The sequence below is a fragment of the Hemiscyllium ocellatum genome, chromosome 3 (assembly GCF_020745735.1).
Source record: "Hemiscyllium ocellatum isolate sHemOce1 chromosome 3, sHemOce1.pat.X.cur, whole genome shotgun sequence".
NCBI lineage: Eukaryota > Metazoa > Chordata > Chondrichthyes > Orectolobiformes > Hemiscylliidae > Hemiscyllium > Hemiscyllium ocellatum.
The window spans coordinates 121,643,576-121,663,590 of NC_083403.1; the positions used below are offsets into that span (position 1 = coordinate 121,643,576).

The 20,015-nt window shown below is 52.4% G+C and overlaps 1 protein-coding gene across 1 annotated transcript in view; it reads right to left on the reverse strand.

The window, feature by feature from the left end:
- LOC132834345 (peroxidasin homolog) overlaps nt 1-20,015 on the reverse strand; it is a 281,522-nt gene that overhangs the window by 150,105 nt on the left and 111,402 nt on the right. Inside the window, exon 2 of the mRNA XM_060853129.1 lies at nt 19,290-19,361. Coding sequence (XP_060709112.1) covers nt 19,290-19,361 — 72 coding nt within the window. The remainder of the gene's footprint in view (nt 1-19,289; nt 19,362-20,015) is intronic.

A 20,015-nucleotide genomic window follows, 5' to 3' on the forward strand; every position in this document is an offset into this window, starting at 1 on the left:
TTAAAAATCAAATTATTGCCCAGTAGAATTCAGGACATATGACCTCCTAAATACTGCCATAACAGTCAAACCTTCAAAACCTTGTTTCTATAAAATAAGCAGTTCTAATACCACAGCAATTAAGAAGCATTGAGCAACACTCAAGCCGTGATTTAATTGGGAAAATGCATTAGCATTTTATAATTGGGACGTGTGCAATTTTAAGCATTTTGAATGGTTTATTAACGCTGCATAGGTTGCACTGCATACCTTTGTAATGCTCGAAATTCTACAAGAAATTAATCAATAACTGTTAACGATATATTTGCTGCGGCCCTAATAGTACAGGCATTCTTGTACTTCCACACCACATATTGAACTGACATCTCTTTTCAAGCCTGTCTCGTAAATGCAAAATAAGCAAGTGTAGCCCATTGAGACGAAAACAGCACAACCAATCACATAAACTGTTTCAGTCTTTTTATGTGTAATAAGCCTTAGCTACAATAAAGGCTCTTTTGTTTATCCTGAGGCGATTTAAAGTAACCAGCCTCAGAGTCATACAGCATGGAAACAAACTCTTCCTTCCAGCCAGCCTATGCTGCCGACCATAATTCCGAACTAAACTAGTCACACCTGGCTACACTTGGCTGCACCCTCCAAACACTTCTTATTCATGTTTTTATCCAAACGTCTTTTAAACATTGCAACTGCACCCATATCCTCCACTTCCTCTGGAAGTTCATTCCACACACCAACCACTCACTGTGTAAAAAAAAGATGCCCCTCATCGACGCGCTTCAGGACAAAACATTTTCTTTTGTAAAACTGTGCAAACGACTATCAATTTTAATTATAATACTCTCAGAATCGTGTGTTTACCCAAATGATAGGCTTCATTAAAACATACGCAAATGTGCTGAATATCAAGGAATATTCCACACAAAATTTCAATGTTCAGAATAAAAAAGTGGCAGAAGTGGCAAATTGTGGTGCACAACGTTCAGTGCTGGAACCACTGCTGTTCACAAATTACAGTCATGGTTTACAGATTGGAATCAAAAACACAATTTCCGAATTTGCATTTGGTACAACAGTCAACACTAAGGACGACTGCAACATATCACACAAGAGTTTACAGTTATACAATCATACAGTTGTACGGCATGGAAACAGACCCTTTGGTCCAACTTAACCATGCAGGCCAGATATCCAAAATAAATCTAGTCCCAGTTGCCAGCATTTGGCCCATATCCCTCTAATCCCTTCCTAACCCATCCAGATGCTTTTTTAAATGTTGCAATCATACCAGCCTCCACTACTTCCTCTGACAGCTCATCCCATATGTGCTCATTCCTCTGTGTGAAAACATTTCCCCTCAGGTTCCTTTTTAACATTTCCCCTCTCATCTTAAACCTATGCTCTTTAGTTTTGGACTGCCCTACCCTGGGAAAATGATGTTGACTATTCACCTGATCCATGTCCCTCATGACTTTAAAAACCTAATCAGGTTATCCCTCAGTATCTGACGCTCCAGGGAAAAATGCCAGCATATTCAGCTTCTCCCCAAAGCTCAAACCTTCCAAACCCAGCAACATCCTTGTGAGTCTCTTTGGAATGCTTCCAAGTTCCACAATGTCTTTCGTATATCAGGGAGACTAGAATTGAATGCAGTATTCTAAAAGTGACGTCATTAATGTCCTATAGAGCCGCAACATGACATCCCAACTCCTGTACTCAATCCACTGACAAGGAAGGCAAGCATGCCAATGCCTTCTTCACTGCCCTGTCTATCTGCAACTCCACTTTCAAGGAACCATCCATCTCCACCCCTAGTTCTCTTTGTTCAGTAACACTCCCTAGGGCCTGACCATTAACTGTACAAGTCCTGCCCTGGTTTGCCTTACCAAAATGCAACACCTTACATTTATCAAAGTTATTAAACTCCGTCTGCCACTGGCCTGTCTGATCAAGATCAAAAAATTGGGAAGTAAAGTTCAACACATAAATGTGAGTGAGTGCATTTTGCCACAAATAGAGGTCATATTACTAGGAAGGTACAGATCTATAATGGGTATAATGTCACAGTACTAGTATATCAATCACTAACATTAGCAGCACAGGTTACCAAGGCCATTAAAGTAGCAAACCAAAGGCTATGCTTTATTTTTAGAGTGAACCAGAATCGAAAAGCAAGGGAGTTATGCTAAACCCGAACTGAATATTTCCCCCACTACAGAATGCTGTTTGCAGTTTGTTTCTGCATTGTGAAAAGGAGATGGTGACAGTGGAGAGGGTACAGAGTGGAATTTACAAGCATGATACCAGGTATAGATCAAAGACTGCATCCTTCTTTTAAGAGAACAAACAGATTGAGAGGTGGTTGGACTATTAGAAATAGAGTGGATAGAGTGAGTATCGAAAAATTTCCTCCTACGGGCAAGGACATTAATAGACGTCATCAATAAGAGACAGTGGCCAAGACATGCAATAGGTAATTCAAGAGAAAGTTCTTTGCCCCAAGAATAGTGGAATGTAGAACTTGCCATCATGAAGAGTGGTTTAAATGGTTGATGTTTAAGGGCAAGATTGCCAGAGAGAAGGTTGTGGAGTGCATTACAAATTCAATGCTTATAAGTTTGTTACACTTCGGAACTAATTAAAATGGAGGAATAAAGTGAATTACTGGCTAAAAGCAAACCTGTGCAGTTTGACTGCTAAAAGATTAGAGGAGCACAAAGTAGGAGCAGAGTGTTCACAATGGCATGGTGTGCCAGGCTGATAGCAAACCAGCTGTTAGCCACTGACGTCCCAGGAAGATGGTCAGATTTAAATGGCTATTTTTTGAAAAGGTCAATTTAATTGCAAGATTCAGTAGGATTGAGATACAAGGAATAGCTAATCAGCATTCTCCCCAAACACAAGAATCATGTGATTCAGGTTGTCATTGAGATGAGATCTGAGAATGAGGAAATCCTTGGGAAATCACTGATGGATTGGATTGGTAAATCTCCCAGAAAGGGTAGTCTAACAGGGGATAGGGGCTAGGGGCTAGGGGCCAATAGACTCTGTCCTTCTACATGTAAGAATTAACCCTCATTGAGAAAGACACTGGTTAATTATGACAATCTTTCCGTGAGTTCTGCATCAACTTTCACAAGACATTCATTGAGGATGGGGCAATGTTTTGATGGCAAGAAAATCATGAGTTCATTTCATACTGTTATGAAGATTTGATATCTAAAATATTGAATTATAGTATTACTGGTTTAAGCTATAAACCCAAAACATTTCAAAAGGAGCACTTCGCAAAGCAGACGTCACGAGCTATAACAGCAATAATGCTGCATTTTCATGGAACAAACCGTCTGTATAGAGAATTCGACGTTTCGAGCATAAGCCCTTCACCGAAACGTCGAATTCTCTATTCCTGAGATGCTGCCTGACCTGCTGTGCTTTGACCAGCAACACATTTGCAGCTGTGATCTCCAGCATCTGCAGACCTCATTTTTTACTCGTCTGTATAGAGACGCCATGTTTGGAACACCTTGCAAGAAAGGTCAGTGACCCATACTGTTGGTGGAACTGAACACAGGCAGTCAGAGAGATTATTTAGCCTTTGCCTCCTCTCCTGGACCTATAGCCCATCCCCAGCCAAATCCCAACCACCAGCCCCCACACTCTCTATTTTTCTTTTCTCCCCCCCCGCACCTTTCTCAAAGGCTAAGAGTTGTACTTCCACTCAAAAATTTCCTTACCACAAGTCGAGGTGGATAAAGGAAAATTCAAAATGAACGCCACTGTCTCATAGAAACCCTACAGTGCAGAAAGGGACCATTCCGACCATTGAGTCCGCATCAACCTTCCTAAGAGCAGAATATGGATATGGTAAATAGGCAAAGTCTTCTCCCTGGGGTCAGGGAGTCCAGAACTAGAGGGCGTAGGTTTAGGGTGAGGGGAAAGATATAAAAGAGACCTAAAGGGCAACTTTTTCATGCAGAGGGTGGTACGGGTATGGAATGCACTGCCAGAGGAAGTGGTGGAGGCTGGTATAATTACAACATTTAAGAGATATTTGGATGGGGATATGAATAGGAAGGGTTTGGAGGGACATGGGCCGGGTGCTGGCAGGTAGGATTAGATTGGGTTGGGCTATCTAGTCGGCGTAGTCAGGTTGACCGAAGGGTCTGTTTCCATGCTGCATATCTCTACGACTATGACATCTCAAGAAGAGCAGTTGTATATATTTGCACAATTTACAGCTACTGTTAATAATCTTTACATCTTTGCTTGAGGATATTTTGTTTGCAAGAAACTATTTCTTGTCACCTGAAGAACATGTTAATATGTTTCTGACAGTGAGTCATTCACAGCCTGATAAATTGACAATATAACTTCGTGATCACTGGAGTAGATCAAGGAAAGGCATCAGTTCACTTCCAAACGAATTCGAACAATATCCCGTGAATAATTGAAAAATAAAGAGAAAATAAATTTTGCATCTACATAGCACTTTTCATGGCCAGAAGACATCTCAAACTGCTCTGCAGCCAATCAAGTTATTTTTTCTATTGAATGTAGTCACAGTTATAGCATAGGAAATGTGATTGGTGTTCAGCAAACTCCCACAGACAGTAATGTGATAACACTCAGATACATAATCTGGCTTTTCTTAGTCTGAATGATGGAGGGTTAATTATAAGCCAGTTTTGTATCTTCTCTACACTTTTTCAAAGTCATGCCATAGAATCATTTATCAGTCCAGCAGCAGAGCAGGGATTTGGTTTAGAGAGTTTTACTGAAAAGATGTAATGTTCCTTCAGACTTGACGATTGCAACCAAGCCCTGGATTGGGATCTGAATCCGACATCTTGTGATTCAGAGGCAATGTGCTACAAATTGAATGACAGCTGACATAAAAGAAGGAAGAGATGCCACAAGGACATTGACCTTCTATCCAAAAAATGAAGAAGACCCAAGAACAATATAGAAAATGAGTTAAGGATTCGGTCGAAATGATGTAGAAATTGGTGAATTTGACCATTAACTAGCTGTTTGTTAGGGTTAGAGGAACCCTTTCTGGGAACCGCATAGGGATGATGAAATTCCAAGGAGAATGAAAATGGACCAGGTGTAGGAGAGCTTGAATGATGATATTGGATGGCAGCAACAAGTTTGGAGGGAAACAACAGGAAGACAATGAAAAGGATACCATTGGGTCAGAAGTCATATAGAAATCAGGGGCAGAAGTTGCACATACTAAATCGGGTTGGAGCAGAGGTGTGAGATGAAGAAAATGGTGTTGACCTCGTTGACCTCCTGTTGGCTCTATTCCCAACCTTCGCAACTTTGACAAAAGAAGGAACATGGTGACCTTTTTTAGTTTGTTAATGCTAAATGATAATGGGAACAATTAAGCAAGTCACCTCTGATCCTTTGAAAATTTCAGCTGCCTCCAAGACCAGTCCTGAGCAGACCAGCTCTGGGCGGAGACTAAATCAATAGCATTTTGAATGCAAATCAACTCAGTCTTAAATCTTAGTGAACAGACAAAGATGACTTGGAATAGAGCAGAGCAGGGGGGAGCAGATCAGGGCAGGGCAGAGCAAAACAGAATAGAGGAGGGTGGAGTAGAGGAGGATGGGGTAGTGGAGGGTGGGGCAGATGAAGGTGGTATAGATGAAGGTGGGGTAGTAGAGTGTGGAGTACAGGAGAGTGGGGTACAGGAGGGTGGAGTAGAGGAGGGTGAAGTAGAGGAGGGTGGAGTAGAGGAGGGTAGTGTAGAGGAGGGTGGTGTGGAGGAGGGTGGTGTAGAGGAGGGTGGTGTAGAGGAGGGTGGTATAGAGGAGGGTGGTATAGAGGAAGGTGGGGTAGTGGAGTGTGGAGTACCGGAGGATGGGTACTGGAGGGTGGAGTAGTGGAGGATGGGATAGAGGAAGGCAGGGTAGAGGAGGGTGGAGTACAGGATGTTGTGGTAGAGGAGGGTGAGGTAGAGAAGGGTGGTGTAGAGGAGGGTGAGGCAGAGAAGGATTGGGTTGGAGGAGGGGGGAGTAGAGGAGGTTGGGTTGAGAAGAGTGGGATAGAGGAGGGTGAGGTAGAGAAGGATTGGGTTGGAGGAGGGTGGAGTAGAGGAGGTTGGGGTAGAGAAGGTTGGGGTACAGGAGATTGGGGTACAGGAGGTTGGGGTACAGGAGGTTGGGGTAGAGCAGGGTGGAGTAGAGGAAAGTGGAGTAGAGGAGAGTGAAGTAGAGGAGGGAAGAGTAGACGAGAGAGGAGTAGAGTTGGGTGGAGTAGAGGTGGGTGGAGTAGAGGTGGGTGGAGTACAGGGGGGAAGAGTACAGGGGGGAAGAGTAGAGGAGGGAAGAGTAGAGGAGGGAAGAGTAGAGGAGGGAAGAGTAGAGGAGGTGGAGTACAGGAGGTGGAGTACAGGAAGTGGAGTACAGGAAGTGGAGTAGAGGAGGTGGAGTAGAGGAGGGTGGAGTAGAGGTAAAGAAGGGTGGGGTAGAGGAGGTTGGGGTAGAGGAGGGTGGAGGGTGAGGTAAAGAAGGGTGGGGTAGAGGAGGTTGGGGTAGAGGTGGGAGGAGTAGAGGGGAGGAGTAGAGGAGGGTGGAGTAGAGGAGGGTGGAGTAGAGGAGGGTGGAGTAGAGGAGGGTGGGTTGAGGAGGTTGGGGTAGAAGTGGGAGGAGTAGAGAAGGGAGGAGTAGAGGAGGTTCGGGAGTGGAGGGTGGAGTACAGGAGGTCGGGGTAGAGCAGTGTGGAGTCGAGGAGGGTGGAGATGAGGAGGTTGGGGTAGAGGATGGTGGGGTAGAGGAGAGTAGGGTAGAGGAGAGTGGAGTACAGGAGGGTTGGGTAGAGGAGGATGGAGTAGAGGAGGGTGGGGTGGAGGAGGGTGGAGTGGAGGAGGTTTGTGTACAGAGGATGAGGTACAGGAGGGTGGAGTGGAGGAGGGTGGGGGAGAAGAGAGTGGGGTACAGGAGGGTGGAGTACAAGAGGGTGGGGTACAGGAGGGTGGAGTAGAGGAGGGTGGAGTGGAGGAGGGTGGGGTGGAGGAAGGTGGGGTGGAGGAAGGTGGGGTGGAGGAAGGTGGGGTGGAGGAAGGTGGGGTGGAAGAGGTTTGTGTACAGGGGATGAGGTAAAGGAGGGTGGAGTAGAGCAGGGTGGAGTACAGGAGGGTGGGGTGCAAGAGCGTGGGGTAGAGGAGCGTTGAGTACTAGAGGGTGGAGTAGAGGAGAGTGTGGGGTGCAGGAGGGTGGGGTGCAGGAGGGTGGGGCACGGGAGGAGAGAGTGGGGTACAGGAGGGTGGAGTACAGGAGGGTGGGGTACAAGAGGGTGGGGTACAAGAGGGTGGACTGGAAGAGGGTGGAGTGGAAGAGGGTGGAGTGGAAGAGGGTGGAGTGGAAGAGGGTGGGGTACAGGGGATGAGATAAAGGAGGATGGGGTAGAGCAGGGTGGAGTACAGGAGGGTGGGGTACAAGAGCGTGGGGTGGAAGAGTGTGGAGTACAGGAGGATGGGGAAGAAGGGGTTGGGGTACAGGAGGGTAGGGCACAGAAAGGTGGAGTAGAGGAGGGTGGGGTACAGGAGGGTGGTGTACTAAAGGGGAGAGTAGAGGATGGTGGCGTACAGGAGGGTGGGGTACAGGAGGGAGGATAGTGTGGAGTACAGGAGTGTGGAGTAGAGGAGGGTGGAGTAGAGGAGGGTGGAGTAGAGGAGGGGTTACCAGGGGATGGGGTAGAGGAGTGTGGGGTGGGGGGGGTGGGGTAGAGGGGGTTGGAGTACAGGAGGGTGGGGCACGGGAAGGTGGAGTAGAGGAGGGTGGAGTACAGGAGGGTGGAGTGGAGGAGAGTGGGGTACAAAAGGGTGGGGTACAAGACAGTGTAGATGAGGGTGGGGTAGAGGAGGGTGCAGTACAGGAGGGTGGGGTACTGGAGGGTGGAGAAGAGGAGGGTGGGCACAGGAGGGTGAGGTACAGGAGAAGGGGTAGAGTAGGTTGGGGTACAGGAGGGTGGGGTACAGGAGGCTGGTCCAGGTGGGTGGGATGCAGGAAGGTGGAGCAGAGGAGGATGGGGTATAGGAGGGTGGGATATAGGAGGGTGGTGTAGAGGAGTGTGGAGTAGTGGAGGGTGGGATACAGGAGATAGGGGGAGAAGAGAGTGGGGTACAGGAGAGTGGGGTACAAGAGGGTGGAGTAGAGGAGGGTGGCGTACAAGAGGGTGGCGTACAAGAGGGTGGCGTACAAGAGGGTGGGGTACAAGATGGTGTAGATGAGGGTGGGGTAGAGGAGGGTGCGGTACAGGAGGGTGGGGAACAGAAGGGTGGGGAACAGGAGGGTGGAGAAGAGGAGGGTTGGGTACAGGAGAAGGGTTAGAGGAGATTGGGGTACTGGAGGGTGGAGAAGAGGAGGGTGGGTAGGGGAGGGTGCTATACAGAAGGGTGCTATATAGGAGGGTGGGGTACAGTAGGGTGGGGTAGAGGAGGGAAGGGTACAGGAAGGTGCGGTACAGGAGGGAGGGGGAGAAGAGAGTGGAGTACAAGACGGTGGAGTAGAGGAGGCTGGAGTAGAGGAGGGTGGGGTACAAGAGTGTGGGGTACAAGACGGTGTAGATGAGGGAGGGGTACAGGAGGGTGGGGTACAGGAGAGTGGGGTACAGGAGAGTGGGGTACAGGAGAGTGGGGTACAGGAGAGTGGGGTACAGGAGGGAGGGATAGATGAAGATGGGAGTATAGGAGAGTGGGATATAGGATGGTGGGATATAGGAGGATGGGATATAGGAGGATGGGATATAGGAGGATGGGATATAGGAGGATGTGGAGTAGAGGAGGGTGGGGTACAGGAGGGTAGGGGAGAAGAGAGTGGAGTACGAGGGTGGAGTAGAGGAGGGTGGCGTACAAGAGGGTGGGGTACAAGACGGTGTAGATGAGGGAGGGGTACAGGAGGGTGGGGTACAGGAGGGTGGGGTACAGGAGAGTGGGGTACAGGAGGGAGGGATAGATGAAGATGGGAGTATAGGAGAGTGGGATATAGGATGGTGGGATATAGGAGGATGGGATATAGGAGGATGGGATATAGGAGGATGTGGAGTAGAGGAGGGTGGGGTACAGGAGGGTAGGGGAGAAGAGAGTGGAGTACGAGGGTGGAGTAGAGGAGGGTGGCGTACAAGAGGGTGGGGTACAAGACGGTGTAGATGAGGGAGGGGTACAGGAGGGTGGGGTACAGGAGGGTGGGGTACAGGAGAGTGGGGTACAGGAGGGAGGGATAGATGAAGATGGGAGTATAGGAGAGTGGGATATAGGATGGTGGGATATAGGAGGATGGGATATAGGAGGATGGGATATAGGAGGATGTGGAGTAGAGGAGGGTGGCGTACAAGAGGGTGGGGTACAGGAGGGTGGGGTACAAGACGGTGTAGATGAGAGTGGGGTAGAGGAGGGTGCAGTACAGGAGGGTGGGGAACAGGAGGGTGGAGTAGAGGAGGGAAGGGTACAGGAAGGTGCGGTACAGGAGGTGGGGTACAGGAAGGTGGGGTACAGGAGAGGGGGGAGAAGAGAGCGGGGTACAGGAGGGTGGAGTACAAGAGGATGGAGTAGAGGAGGGTGGAGTAGAGGAGAGTGGAGTAGAGGAGGGTGGGGTACAGAAGGGTGGGGTAGAGGAGAGTGGGGTAGAGGAGAGTGGGGTAGAGGAGGGTGGGGTACAAGAGGTTGGGGTACTAGAGAGTGGGGTAAAGGAAGGTGGGGTACAGGTGGGTGGGTTAGAGGGGGGAAAGGTAGAAGGGGGTGGGTTAGAGGAGTGGGTTGGGGGGGTAGGGTAGAGGGGGTAGGGTATAGCGGGTTGGGTTATAGGAGGGTGGGGCACAAGAAGGTGGAGTAGAGGAGAGCGTGGTACAGGGGGTGGTGTACTGGAGGGTGGAGTACAGGAAGGTGAAGTACGGGAGGATGGGGTACAAGTGGGTGGGGTACGAGAGGGTGGGGTACGAGAGGGTGGAGTACAGGAGGGTGGAGTACAGGAGGGTAGAGTACAGGAGGGTAGAGTACAGGAGGGTGGATATGTGAGGGTGGAGTACAAGAGGGTGGGGTGTAGGAGAGTGGGGTAACAGGAGGGTGGAGTAGAGGAGGGCTGAGTAGAGGAGGACGGAGAAGAGGAGGGCGGAGAAGAGGAGGAAGGGGTAGAGGAGGTAGGGGTAGGAGGTAGGGGTAGAGGAGGTTGGGGTACTGGAGGGTGGTGTACAGGAGGTGAGGGTACAGGAGCGTGGTCCAGGAGGGTGGAGTACAGAAAGGTGGAGTAGAGGAGGGTTGGGTACAGGAGGGTGGAGTAGAGGAGAGTGGGGTACAGGAGGGTGTGGTACAGGAGGGTGTGGTACAGGAGGTGGGGTACAAGAGGGTGGGGTACAAGAGGGTGGGGTACAAGAGGGTGGGGTAGAGGAGGGAGGGGTACAAGAGGGTGGTGTACACGACGGTGGCGTACACGAGGGTGGGGTAGAGGGGGATGGAGTAGGGGGGTGGAGTAGGGGTGTGTGGCATAGGAAGGTGGGATAGAAGAGGGTGGTGTAGAGGAGGGTGGTGTAGAGGAGGGTGGTGTAGAGGAGGGTGGTGTAGAGGAGGGCTGGATACAGTGGGGTGGTGTACTGAGGGGGGAATAGAGGAGGGTGGGGTACAGGAGTGTGGAGTAGAGGAGAGTGGAGTAGAGGAGGAAGGGGTAGAGGAGGAAGGGGTACTGGAGGAAGGGGTAGAGGAGGATGGGGTACTGGAGGGTGGGGAACCGGAGGGTCGGGTGCAGGAGGGTAGGATGCAGGAGGGTAGGGTGCAGGACGGTAAGGTAGAGGAGGATGGAGTAGAGGAGGGTGGTAAGGAGAGTGGAGGGTGGGGTACAAGAGGGTGGGGTAGAGGAGTGCGGGGAACAGGAGGGCAGAGTAGAGGAGAGCGGAGAAGAGGAGGGCGGAGAAGAGGAGGATGGAGAAGAGGAGGTTGTAGATGAGTGTGGGTAGAGGAGGGTGGAGTACGGAAGGGTGGAGTACGAGAGGGTGGGGTACAAGAGGGTGGGGTACAAGAGGGTGGGGTACAGGAGGGTGGGGTACAGGAGGGTGGGGTAGAGGACGGCAGAGGGCGGTGAAGAGGAGGTTGGAGAAGAGGAGGCTGGAGAAGAGGAGGGCGGAGAAGAGGAGAGTGGGTACAGGAGGGTGGAGCAGAGGAGGAAGGGGTAGAGGAGGTGGGGTACTGGAAGGTGGGGTACTGGAGGGTGGTGTGCTGGAGGGTGGGGTACTGGAGTACGGAAGGGTGGAGTACGAGAGGGTGGGGTACAAGAGGGTGGAGTAGAGGAGGTTGTAGATGAGTGTGGGGTAGAGGAGGGTGGAGTACAGGTGGGTGGGTATGTGAGAGTGGGGTACAGGAGGGTGGGGTACAGGAGGGCGGAGTAGAGGAGGGCGGAGTAGAGGAGGGCGGAGTAGAGGAGTGTGGGGTGGAGGAGTGTGGGGTGGAGGAGTGTGGGGTGGAGGAGTGTGGGGTGGAGGAGGGTGGGTACAGGAGAGTGAAGTAGAGGAGGGTGGTGTACAGGAGGGTGGGGTACAGGAGGGTGGGGTACAGGAGGGTGGGGTACAGGAGGGTGGGGTACAGAAGGGTGGTCCAGGAGGGTGGGGTACAGGAGGAATGGGTAGAGGTGGTGGGGTACTGGAGGGTGGGGTGGAGGATTGTGGGGTAGAGGAAGGTAGAGTGAGAAGGGTGGAGTAGAGGAGGGTGGAGTAGAGGAGGGTGGAGTAGAAGAGGGCGCTATACAGGATGGTGGTACAGGAGGGTGGAGTAAAGGAGGGTGGGATACAGGAAGGTGGGGTACAGGAGGGAGTGGGAGAAGAGAGCAGGGTACAGAAGGGGGGAGTACAAGAGGGTGGAGTAGAGGAGGGTGGAGTAGAGGAGGGTGGGGTAGAGGAGAGTAAAGTAGAGGAGGGTGGGGTACAAGAGGGTGGGGTACTGGAGGGTGGCGTGCTGGAGGGTGGGGTACTGGAGTACGGAAGGGTGGAGTACGAGAGGGTGGGGTACAAGAGGGTGGAGTAGAGGAGGGTGGAGTAGAGGAGGGTGGGTAGAGGAGAGTAAAGTAGAGGAGGGTGGGGTACAAGAGGGTGGGGTACAAGAGGGTGGGGTACTGGAGGGTGGTGTGCTGGAGGGTGGTGTGCTGGAGGGTGGGGTACTGGAGTACAGAAGGGTGGAGTACGAGAGGGTGGGGTACGAGAGGGTGGAGTAGAGGAGGTTGTAGATGAGTGTGGGGTAGAGGAGGGTGGAGTACAGGAGGGTGGGTATGTGAGGGTGGGTGGGTATGTGAGAGTGGGGTACAGGAGGGTGGGGTACAGGAGGGCGGAGTAGAGGAGGGCGGAGTAGAGGAGGGAGGGTACAGGAGGAAGGGGTAGAGGAGGTTGGGGTAGAGGAGGGTGCAGTACAGGAGTGTGGAGTACAGGATGGTGGGGAAGAGGAGGGTGGGGTACAAGAGTGTGGGGTACAAGAGTGTGGGGTACAAGACAGTGTAGATGAGGATGGGGTAGAGAAGAGTGGAGTACAGGAGGGTGAGGTACAGGAGGGTGGGGAACAGGAGAAGGGTTAGAGGAGATTGGGGTACTGGAGGGTGGGGAAGAGGAGGGTGGGGTAGGTGAGGGTGCTATACAGGAGGCAAGGGTACAGGAGGGTGGGGTACAGGAGGGTGGGGTATAAGAGGATGGAGTAGAGGAGGGTGGGGTACAGGAAGGTGGGGTACAGGAAGGTGGGGGAGAGTGGAGTACAAGAGGGTGGAGTAGAGGAGGCTGGAGTAGAGGAGGGTGGGGTACAAGACGGTGTAGATGAGGGTGGGGTAGAGGAGGCTGGAGTAGAGGAGGGTGGGGTACAAGACGGTGTAGATGAGGGTGGGGTAGAGGAGGGTGGAGTACAGGAGGGTGGGGTACAGGAGGGTGGGGTACAGGAAGGTGGGGTACAGGAAGGTGGGGTACAGGAAGGTGGAGCAGAGGAGGGAGGGATAGATGAAGATGGGGTGTAGGAGGGTGGGATATAGGAGGGTGGGATATGGGAGGGTGTGGAGTAAAGGAGGGTGGGGTACAGGAGGGTGGGGGAGAAGAGAGTGGAGTACAAGAGGGTGGAGTAGAGGAAGCTGGAGCAGAGGAGGCTGGAGTAGAGGAGGGTGGAGTAGAGGAGGGTGGAGTAGAGGAGGGTGGAGTAGAGGAGAGTAAAGTAGAGGAGGGAGACGTACAAGAGGGTGGGGTACAAGAGGGTGGGGTACAAGGCGGGTAGATGGGGGGGTAGAGGAGTGTGCAGTACAGGAGGGTAGGGAACAGGAGGGTGGGGAACAGGAGGGTGGAGTAGAGGAGGGAAGGGTACAGGAAGGTGCGGTACAGGAGGTGGGGTACAGGAAGGTGGGGTACAGGAGAGAGGGGGAGAATAGAGCGGGGTACATGAGGGTGGAGTAGAGGAGGGTGGAGTAGAGGAGGATGGAGTCGAGGAGGGTGGGGTACAAGAGGTTGGGGTACTAGAGAGTGGGGTAAAGGAGGGTGGGGTACAGGTGGGTGGGTTAGAAGGGGGAGAGGTAGAGAGGGGTGGGTTGGAGAGTGGGTTAGAGGGGGGTATGGTAGAGGGGGGTAGGGTACAGGAGGGTGGGGTAGAGCTGGTAGGGTATAGAGGGTTGGGTTATAGGAGGGTGGGGCAAAGGAAGGTGGAGTAGAGGAGGGTGGAGTATAGGAGAGTGGGGTACAAGTGGGTGGGGTACGAGAGGGTGGGGTAGAGGAGGTTGTAGATGAGTGTGGGGTAGAGGAGGGTGGAGTACAGGAGGGTAGAGTACAGTAGGGTGGATATGTGAGGGTGAGGTACAGGAGGGTGGGGTGTAGGAGAGTGGGGTAACAGGAGGGTGGAGTAGAGGAGGGCGGAGAAGAGGAGGGCAGAGAAGAGGAGGGTGGAGAAGAGGAGGGTGGAGAAGAGGAGGGTGGGGTAGAGGAAGTTGGGGTACTGGAGGGTGGTCCAGGAGGGTGGAGTACAGGAAGGTGGAGTAGAGGAGGTTGGGAACAGGAGGGTGGAGTAGAGGAGGGTGTGGTACAGGAGGGTGTGGTACAAGAGAGTGGGGAACAAGAGGGTGGGGTACAAGAGAGTGGGGTACACGACGATGGCGTACACAAGGGTGGGGTAGAGTGGGGTGGAGTAGGGGGTGTGGCATAGGAAGGTGGAGTAGTGGAGGGTGGGATAGAGGAGGTTGGTGTAGGGGAGGGTGGTGTAGAGGAGGGCGGAATACAGTGGGGTGGTGTACTGAGGTGGGAATAGAGGAGGATGTGGTAGAGGTGGGTGGAGTAGAGGAGGAAGGGGTAGAGGAGGAATGGGTAGAGGAGGTTGGGGTACTGGAGGGTGGGGTACTGGAGGGTGGGGTACTGGAGGGTGGCGACCTGGAGGGTGGGGACCTGGAGGGTGGGGACCTGGAGGGTAGGGTGCAGGAGGGTAGGGTAGAGGAGGATGGAGTAGAGGGGGGTGGTGAGGAGAGTGGAGTAGAGGAGGGTGGGGTACAAGAGGGTGGGGTAGAGGAGGGCAGAGAGGAGGAGGGCGGAGAAGAGGAGGGCGGAGTAGAGGAGGTTGTAGATGAGTGTGGGGTAGAGGAGGGTGGAGTACGGAAGGGTGGAGTACGGGAGGGTGGGTATGTGAGGGTGGGTATGTGAGGGTAGGGTACAAGAGGATGGGGTACAGGAGGGCGGGGTAGAGGAGGGCGGAGAAGAGGAGGAAGGGGTAGAGGAGGTTGGGGTACTGGAGGTTGGGGTGGAGGAGTGTGGGGTGGAGGAGTGTGGGGTGGAGGAGTGTGGGGTGGAGGAGTGTGGGGTGGAGGAGTGTGGGGTGGAGGAGTGTGGGGTGGAGGACGGTGGAGTAGAGGAGGGTGAAGTAGAGGAGGGTGCTATAGAGGAGGGTGGTGTACAGGAGGGTTGGGGTACAGGAGGGTGGGGTACAGAAGGAAGGGGTACAGGAGGGTGGGGAAAGGAGAGTGGGGAAAGGAGAGTGGGGAAAGGAGAGTGGGGAAAGGAGAGTGGGGTGGAGGAGGGTGGGGTAGAGGAAGGTAGAGTAGAGGAGGGTGGAGTAGAGGAGGGCGCTATATAAGATGGTGGTACAGGAGGGTGGAGTAGAGGAGGGTGGGGTACAGGAAGGTGGAGCTGAGCAGGGTGGAGTAGAGCAGGGTGGGATATAGGAGGGTGGGATACAAGAGGGTGGAGTAGAGGAGGGTGGAGTAGAGGAGGGTGGAGTAGAGGAGGGTGGAGTAGAGGTGGGTGGAGTAGAGGAGGGTGGAGTACAGGAGGGTGGAGTAAGAGAAGGGGGGAGTAGAGGGGGGTGAGGTATAGGAGGGTGGCGTACTGAAGGGGGGAGTAGAGGAGGGTGGAGAAGAGGAGGGTGGAGTAGACGAGGGTGGGGTACAAGAGCGTGGGGTAGAAGAGTACAGTGTACAAGAGGGTGGGGTAGAGGAGGTTGGTGTAGAGGAAAGTGGTGTAAAAGGTGGTCGAGTATAGGAGGGTGAGGTAGAGGCGGTTGTAGTGGAGGAGGGTGGAGTAGAGGAGGGTGGAGTAGAGGAGGGCGGGACAGGAGGGTAGGGTAGAGGAGGGTGGAGTAAAGGAAGGTGGGTTAGAGGAGGGTGGAGTAGAGGAGGGTGGAGTAGAGGAGGGTGGGGTACAGGAGGGTTTGATTAGAGGAGGGTGGGGTACAGGAGGGTGGGGTAGAGGAAGTTGTAGATGAGTGTGGGGTAGAGGACGGTGGAGTACAGGAGGGTGGGTATGTGAGGCTGGGTATGTGAGGGTGGGGTATAGGAGGGTGGAGTAGAGGAGGGTGGAGGGCAGTGAAGAGGAGGGCGGAGAAGAGGAGGGCGGAGAAGAGGAGGGCGGAGAAGAGGAGGGCGGAGTAGAGGAGGAAGGGGTACTGGAGGGTGGGGTACTGGAGAGTGAGGTGGAGGAGAGTGGGGTGGAGGAGAGTGGGGTGGAGGAGAGTGGGGTGGAGGAGAGTGGGGTGGAAGAAGGTGGAGTAGAGAAGGGTGGAGTAGAGGAAGGTGCTACACAGGATGTTGGTCCAGGCGGGTGGGGTACAGGAAGGTGGAGCTGAGCAGGGTGGGATACAGGAGGATGGGATACAGGAGGGTGGAGTAGAGGAGGGTGAAGTACAGGTGGGTGGAGTAGAGGATGGTGGGGTAGAGGATGGTGGGGTGTGGTGGGTGGGGTACTGGTGGGTGGGGTACTGGAGGGTGGGGAAAGGAACGTGGGGTGGAGGAGAGTGGGTACAGGAGGGTGGAGTAGAGGAGGGTGGGGTAGAGGTGGGTGGGGTGTTGGAGGGTGGGGTACAGGTGGGTGGGGTACTGGAGGATGGGGAAAAGAGAGTGGGGTGGAGGAGAGTGGGGTGGAGGAGGGTGGTGTAGAGAAGGGTGCTATACAGGATGGTGGTCCAGGCGGGTGGGGTACAGGAAGGTGGAGCCGAGGAGGGTGGAGTAGAGCAGGATGGGGTACAGGAGGGTGGGATACAGGAGTGTGGAGTAGAGGAGGGTGAAGTACAGGAGGGTGGGGAACAGGAGGGTGGAGTAAGAGAAGGGGGAGTAAGAGAAGGGGGAGTAAGAGAAGGGGGGAATAGAGGAGAGTGGGGTACAAGAGGGTGGGGTAGATGAGGTTGGTGTAGAGGAGAGTGGTGTAAAAGGTGGTGGAGTACAGGAGGGTGGATTAAAGAAGGGTGGAGTAGAGGAGGGTGGAGTAGAGGAGGGGGTACAGGAGGGTGGGGTACAGGAGGTTGTAGATGAGTGTGGGGTAGAGGAGGGTGAAGTACAGGAGGGTGGAGTACGGGAGGGTGGGGTACAAGAGGGTGGAGTACGGGAGGGTGGGGTACAAGTGGGTGGGGTACAAGAGGGTGGGGTACAAGAGGGTGGGGTAGAGGAGGGTGGGGTAGAGGAGAGTGGAGTACAGGAGGGTGGAGTACAGGAGGGTGGAGCACAGGAGGGTGGAGCACAGGAGGGCGGGTATGTGAGGATGGGGTACAGGAGGGTGGAGTAGAGGAGGGCAGAGAGCGGTGAAGAGGAGGGTGGAGAAGAGGAGGGTGGGTACAGGAGGGTGGAGTAGAGGAGGGTGGGGTAAAGGAGGAAGGGGTAGAGGAGGTGGAGTACTGGAAGGTGGGGTACTGGAGGGTGGGGTACTGGAGGGTGGGATAGGGAGGGTGGGATAGAGGAGGGTGGAATAGAGGAGGGTGGGGTGGAGGAGAGTGGGGTGGAGGAGAGTGGGGTGGAGGAGAGTGGGGTAGAGGAGAGTGGGGTAGAGGAAGGTGGAGTAGAGAAGGGTAGAGTAGAGGAGGGTGGTATACAGGATGGTGGTCCACGCGGGTGGGGTACAGGAAGATGGAGCCGAGGAAGGTGGAGTAGAGCAGGGTGGGATACAGGAGGGTGGAGTAGAGGAGGGTGGAGTACAGGTGGGTGGAGTAGAGGAGGGTGAGGTACAGGAGGGTGGGGAACAGGAGGGTGGAGTAAGAGAAGGGGGAGTAAGAGAAGGTGGGAGTAGAGGAGGGTGGGGTACTGAAGGGGAGTGTAGAGAATGGTGGAGAAGAGGAGGGTGGAGTAGAGGAGGGTGGGGTACAAGAGGGGAGGGTACAAGAGGGTGAGGTACAAGAGGATGGTGTAGACGAGGTTGGTGTAGAGGAGAGTGGTGTAGAAGGTGGTGTAGAAGGTGGTGGAGTACATGAGGGTGGGGTAGAGGCAGGTGAAGTGGAGTGGAGGAGGGTGGAGTAAAGGAAGGTGGGGTAGAGGAGGGTGAAGTGGAGTGGAGGAGGGTGGAGTAAAGGAAGGTGGGGTAGAGGAGGGTGGAGAAGAGGAGGGTGGAGAAAAGGGGGTGGGTTACAGGAGGGTGGAGGAGAGGAGGGTGGGGTAGAGGAGGGTAGGGTACAGGAGGGTAGGGTACAGGAGGGTGGGGTAGAGGAGGTTGAGGTAAAGGAGGGTGCTTTACAGGAGGGTGGGGTACAGGAGAGTGGGGTGGAGGAGTTTGGGGTAGAGGAGGGTGTCATACTGGAGGGTAGGGTACAGGAAGTTGGAGCAGAGAAGGGTGGGATAAAGGTGGGTGGAGTACAGGAGGGTGGGGAACAGGATGGTGGAGTAGAGGAGGGTGGAGTAGAGGAGGGTAGAGTAGAGGAGGGTGGAGCAGTGGAGGGTGGGGTGGAGGAGTATGGGGTAGAGGAGTTTGGAGTAGAGGAGGTTGATGTAGAGGAGGGTGGGGTGGAGGAGGGATGAGTAGAGGAGGGTGGAATAGAGCAGGGTTGGGTGGAGGAGGGTAGGGTACAGGATGGTGGTGTGGAGGAGGGTGGGGTACAGGAGGGTGGGGTACAGGATGGTTGTATGGAGGAGGGTGGGGTACAGGAGTCTTTATTGTCATATGCACTCAAATGACTGCACTGAAAAATCTGTAATGATAGGGGATATCTTGGTGCAGGTGCTTCAGTGTTTGTTAAAGAATTGAAGGAGTTTTTAAAAGTTATCAAAGTACTTTGATCTATGTTCAGAATAGAAAGAAGTATCTTAAAAAGTATAGCCCCTTTCACGGAGTCCATGCCCGCCAGGTTTCAGAACTCCAGGCCTCGCTGCCTCCTCTCACTGGCCTATGGAAATCTGCTATTCCTACTGCTCTGGCCTACAGGTGACTGGAAACGTACAGCAATGCGGTCGATTCTTGTCTGCCCTCTGGTATGGCCTGGCAAGGCACAAAGGAAACCGGGGACAGATGCTGATCATACATACCAACGATGTCTACATCTCAGGCAAACCCTAAGAAACTTGTTTTGCCAGTGAAAGCCAAGCAGGCAACATAATTTCTCAGTCAAAATACAGCACCCACAACACTCTTTCAGAACTGCATTGAAGTATATGTGCTCAAGGCAAGTGGCATTGAGTTCTCTATCTTTTGGCGCCGAGTGAACAGTGTTACCAACTCACTGAAGAATCAACAGAATTTTCACAAAATAAAATTAGATTCCAATATTTAACTAAAAATAAGTGAGTTGTACTTGCATTCCATGTTAAAAACTAGGTTTGTTTGGACTACAAACTTTTAAAAAAAAACTGGAAAAGATACTGCTTTAAACATTTAAACACAGAAAGACACTGCTGGTAGGGCAATGGCAAAATTACTTTGAGTTCTTTTATTTACATTTTGGCTGAAGAATAATACATTGGAATAGCTTCCCAAATCATTTCATAATCACTCTCCAATATTTCTGTTTTGTCGCAGATGACAGGGAACCGGAAGTGACACAGAAAAACACAAATCTAGCGGAGTTCTGCTGAGAATAAAGAATTTTTGAAAAGGCCACTTACAATGTATTGAGGTGCTTCAAACGTCTGAAAGCTCCAGATGGGATATCTTTGATTTTATTGAATCGCAAATCCCTGAAAGAAACATAAAAAGAAATAACAAGGATAAGTCACAACTGAGGGAATCAAGATTCTATTTTTGCTCTTTTTGTTACTTGAAACAGGTCTTCTAAGATCTTGCGATAAAATATGAAATTCTACCATTGTGTACAATAAAATCCTACATTTGTCTTTCCTCTCCCTCAGCCCCTCTTAGCATGGACAGCATAGGTACAAAATATTTGTTGTACATATTTTATTTAAACATGTTTAAATAATCTGATGGAAAGTTTAACATAAGGTATTTGAGGACAGAGGCATAAAGTCTTAAAAAAATTTAAAGACCACTCATACTTTTTTCCCCAAGACACTTTGGACAGTATTCTAATAACAGAAATTGAAATGATACAGAAAATTGTCACATCAAATTGACCAAGGCCAATTTCACTACATGATAGCATCCATCTGTCAAGTGGGCTGCAAATTGTAACAGTCAGGAACTATCATATCAGCATTCAATAGATGCGGCTGATTCCAGAATATGACTTGAGATGAGTGATCAATAAAGAGAAAAGACAAAAAACTAATCTCTCAGTGACCAAGATTATGGGAAAGTGGTGCAGTTGGCCAGATAAAAAGGCGCATGGCCCGAGGAGCATTTGGATGGTTGAATGATTCACAGAAAGCTAC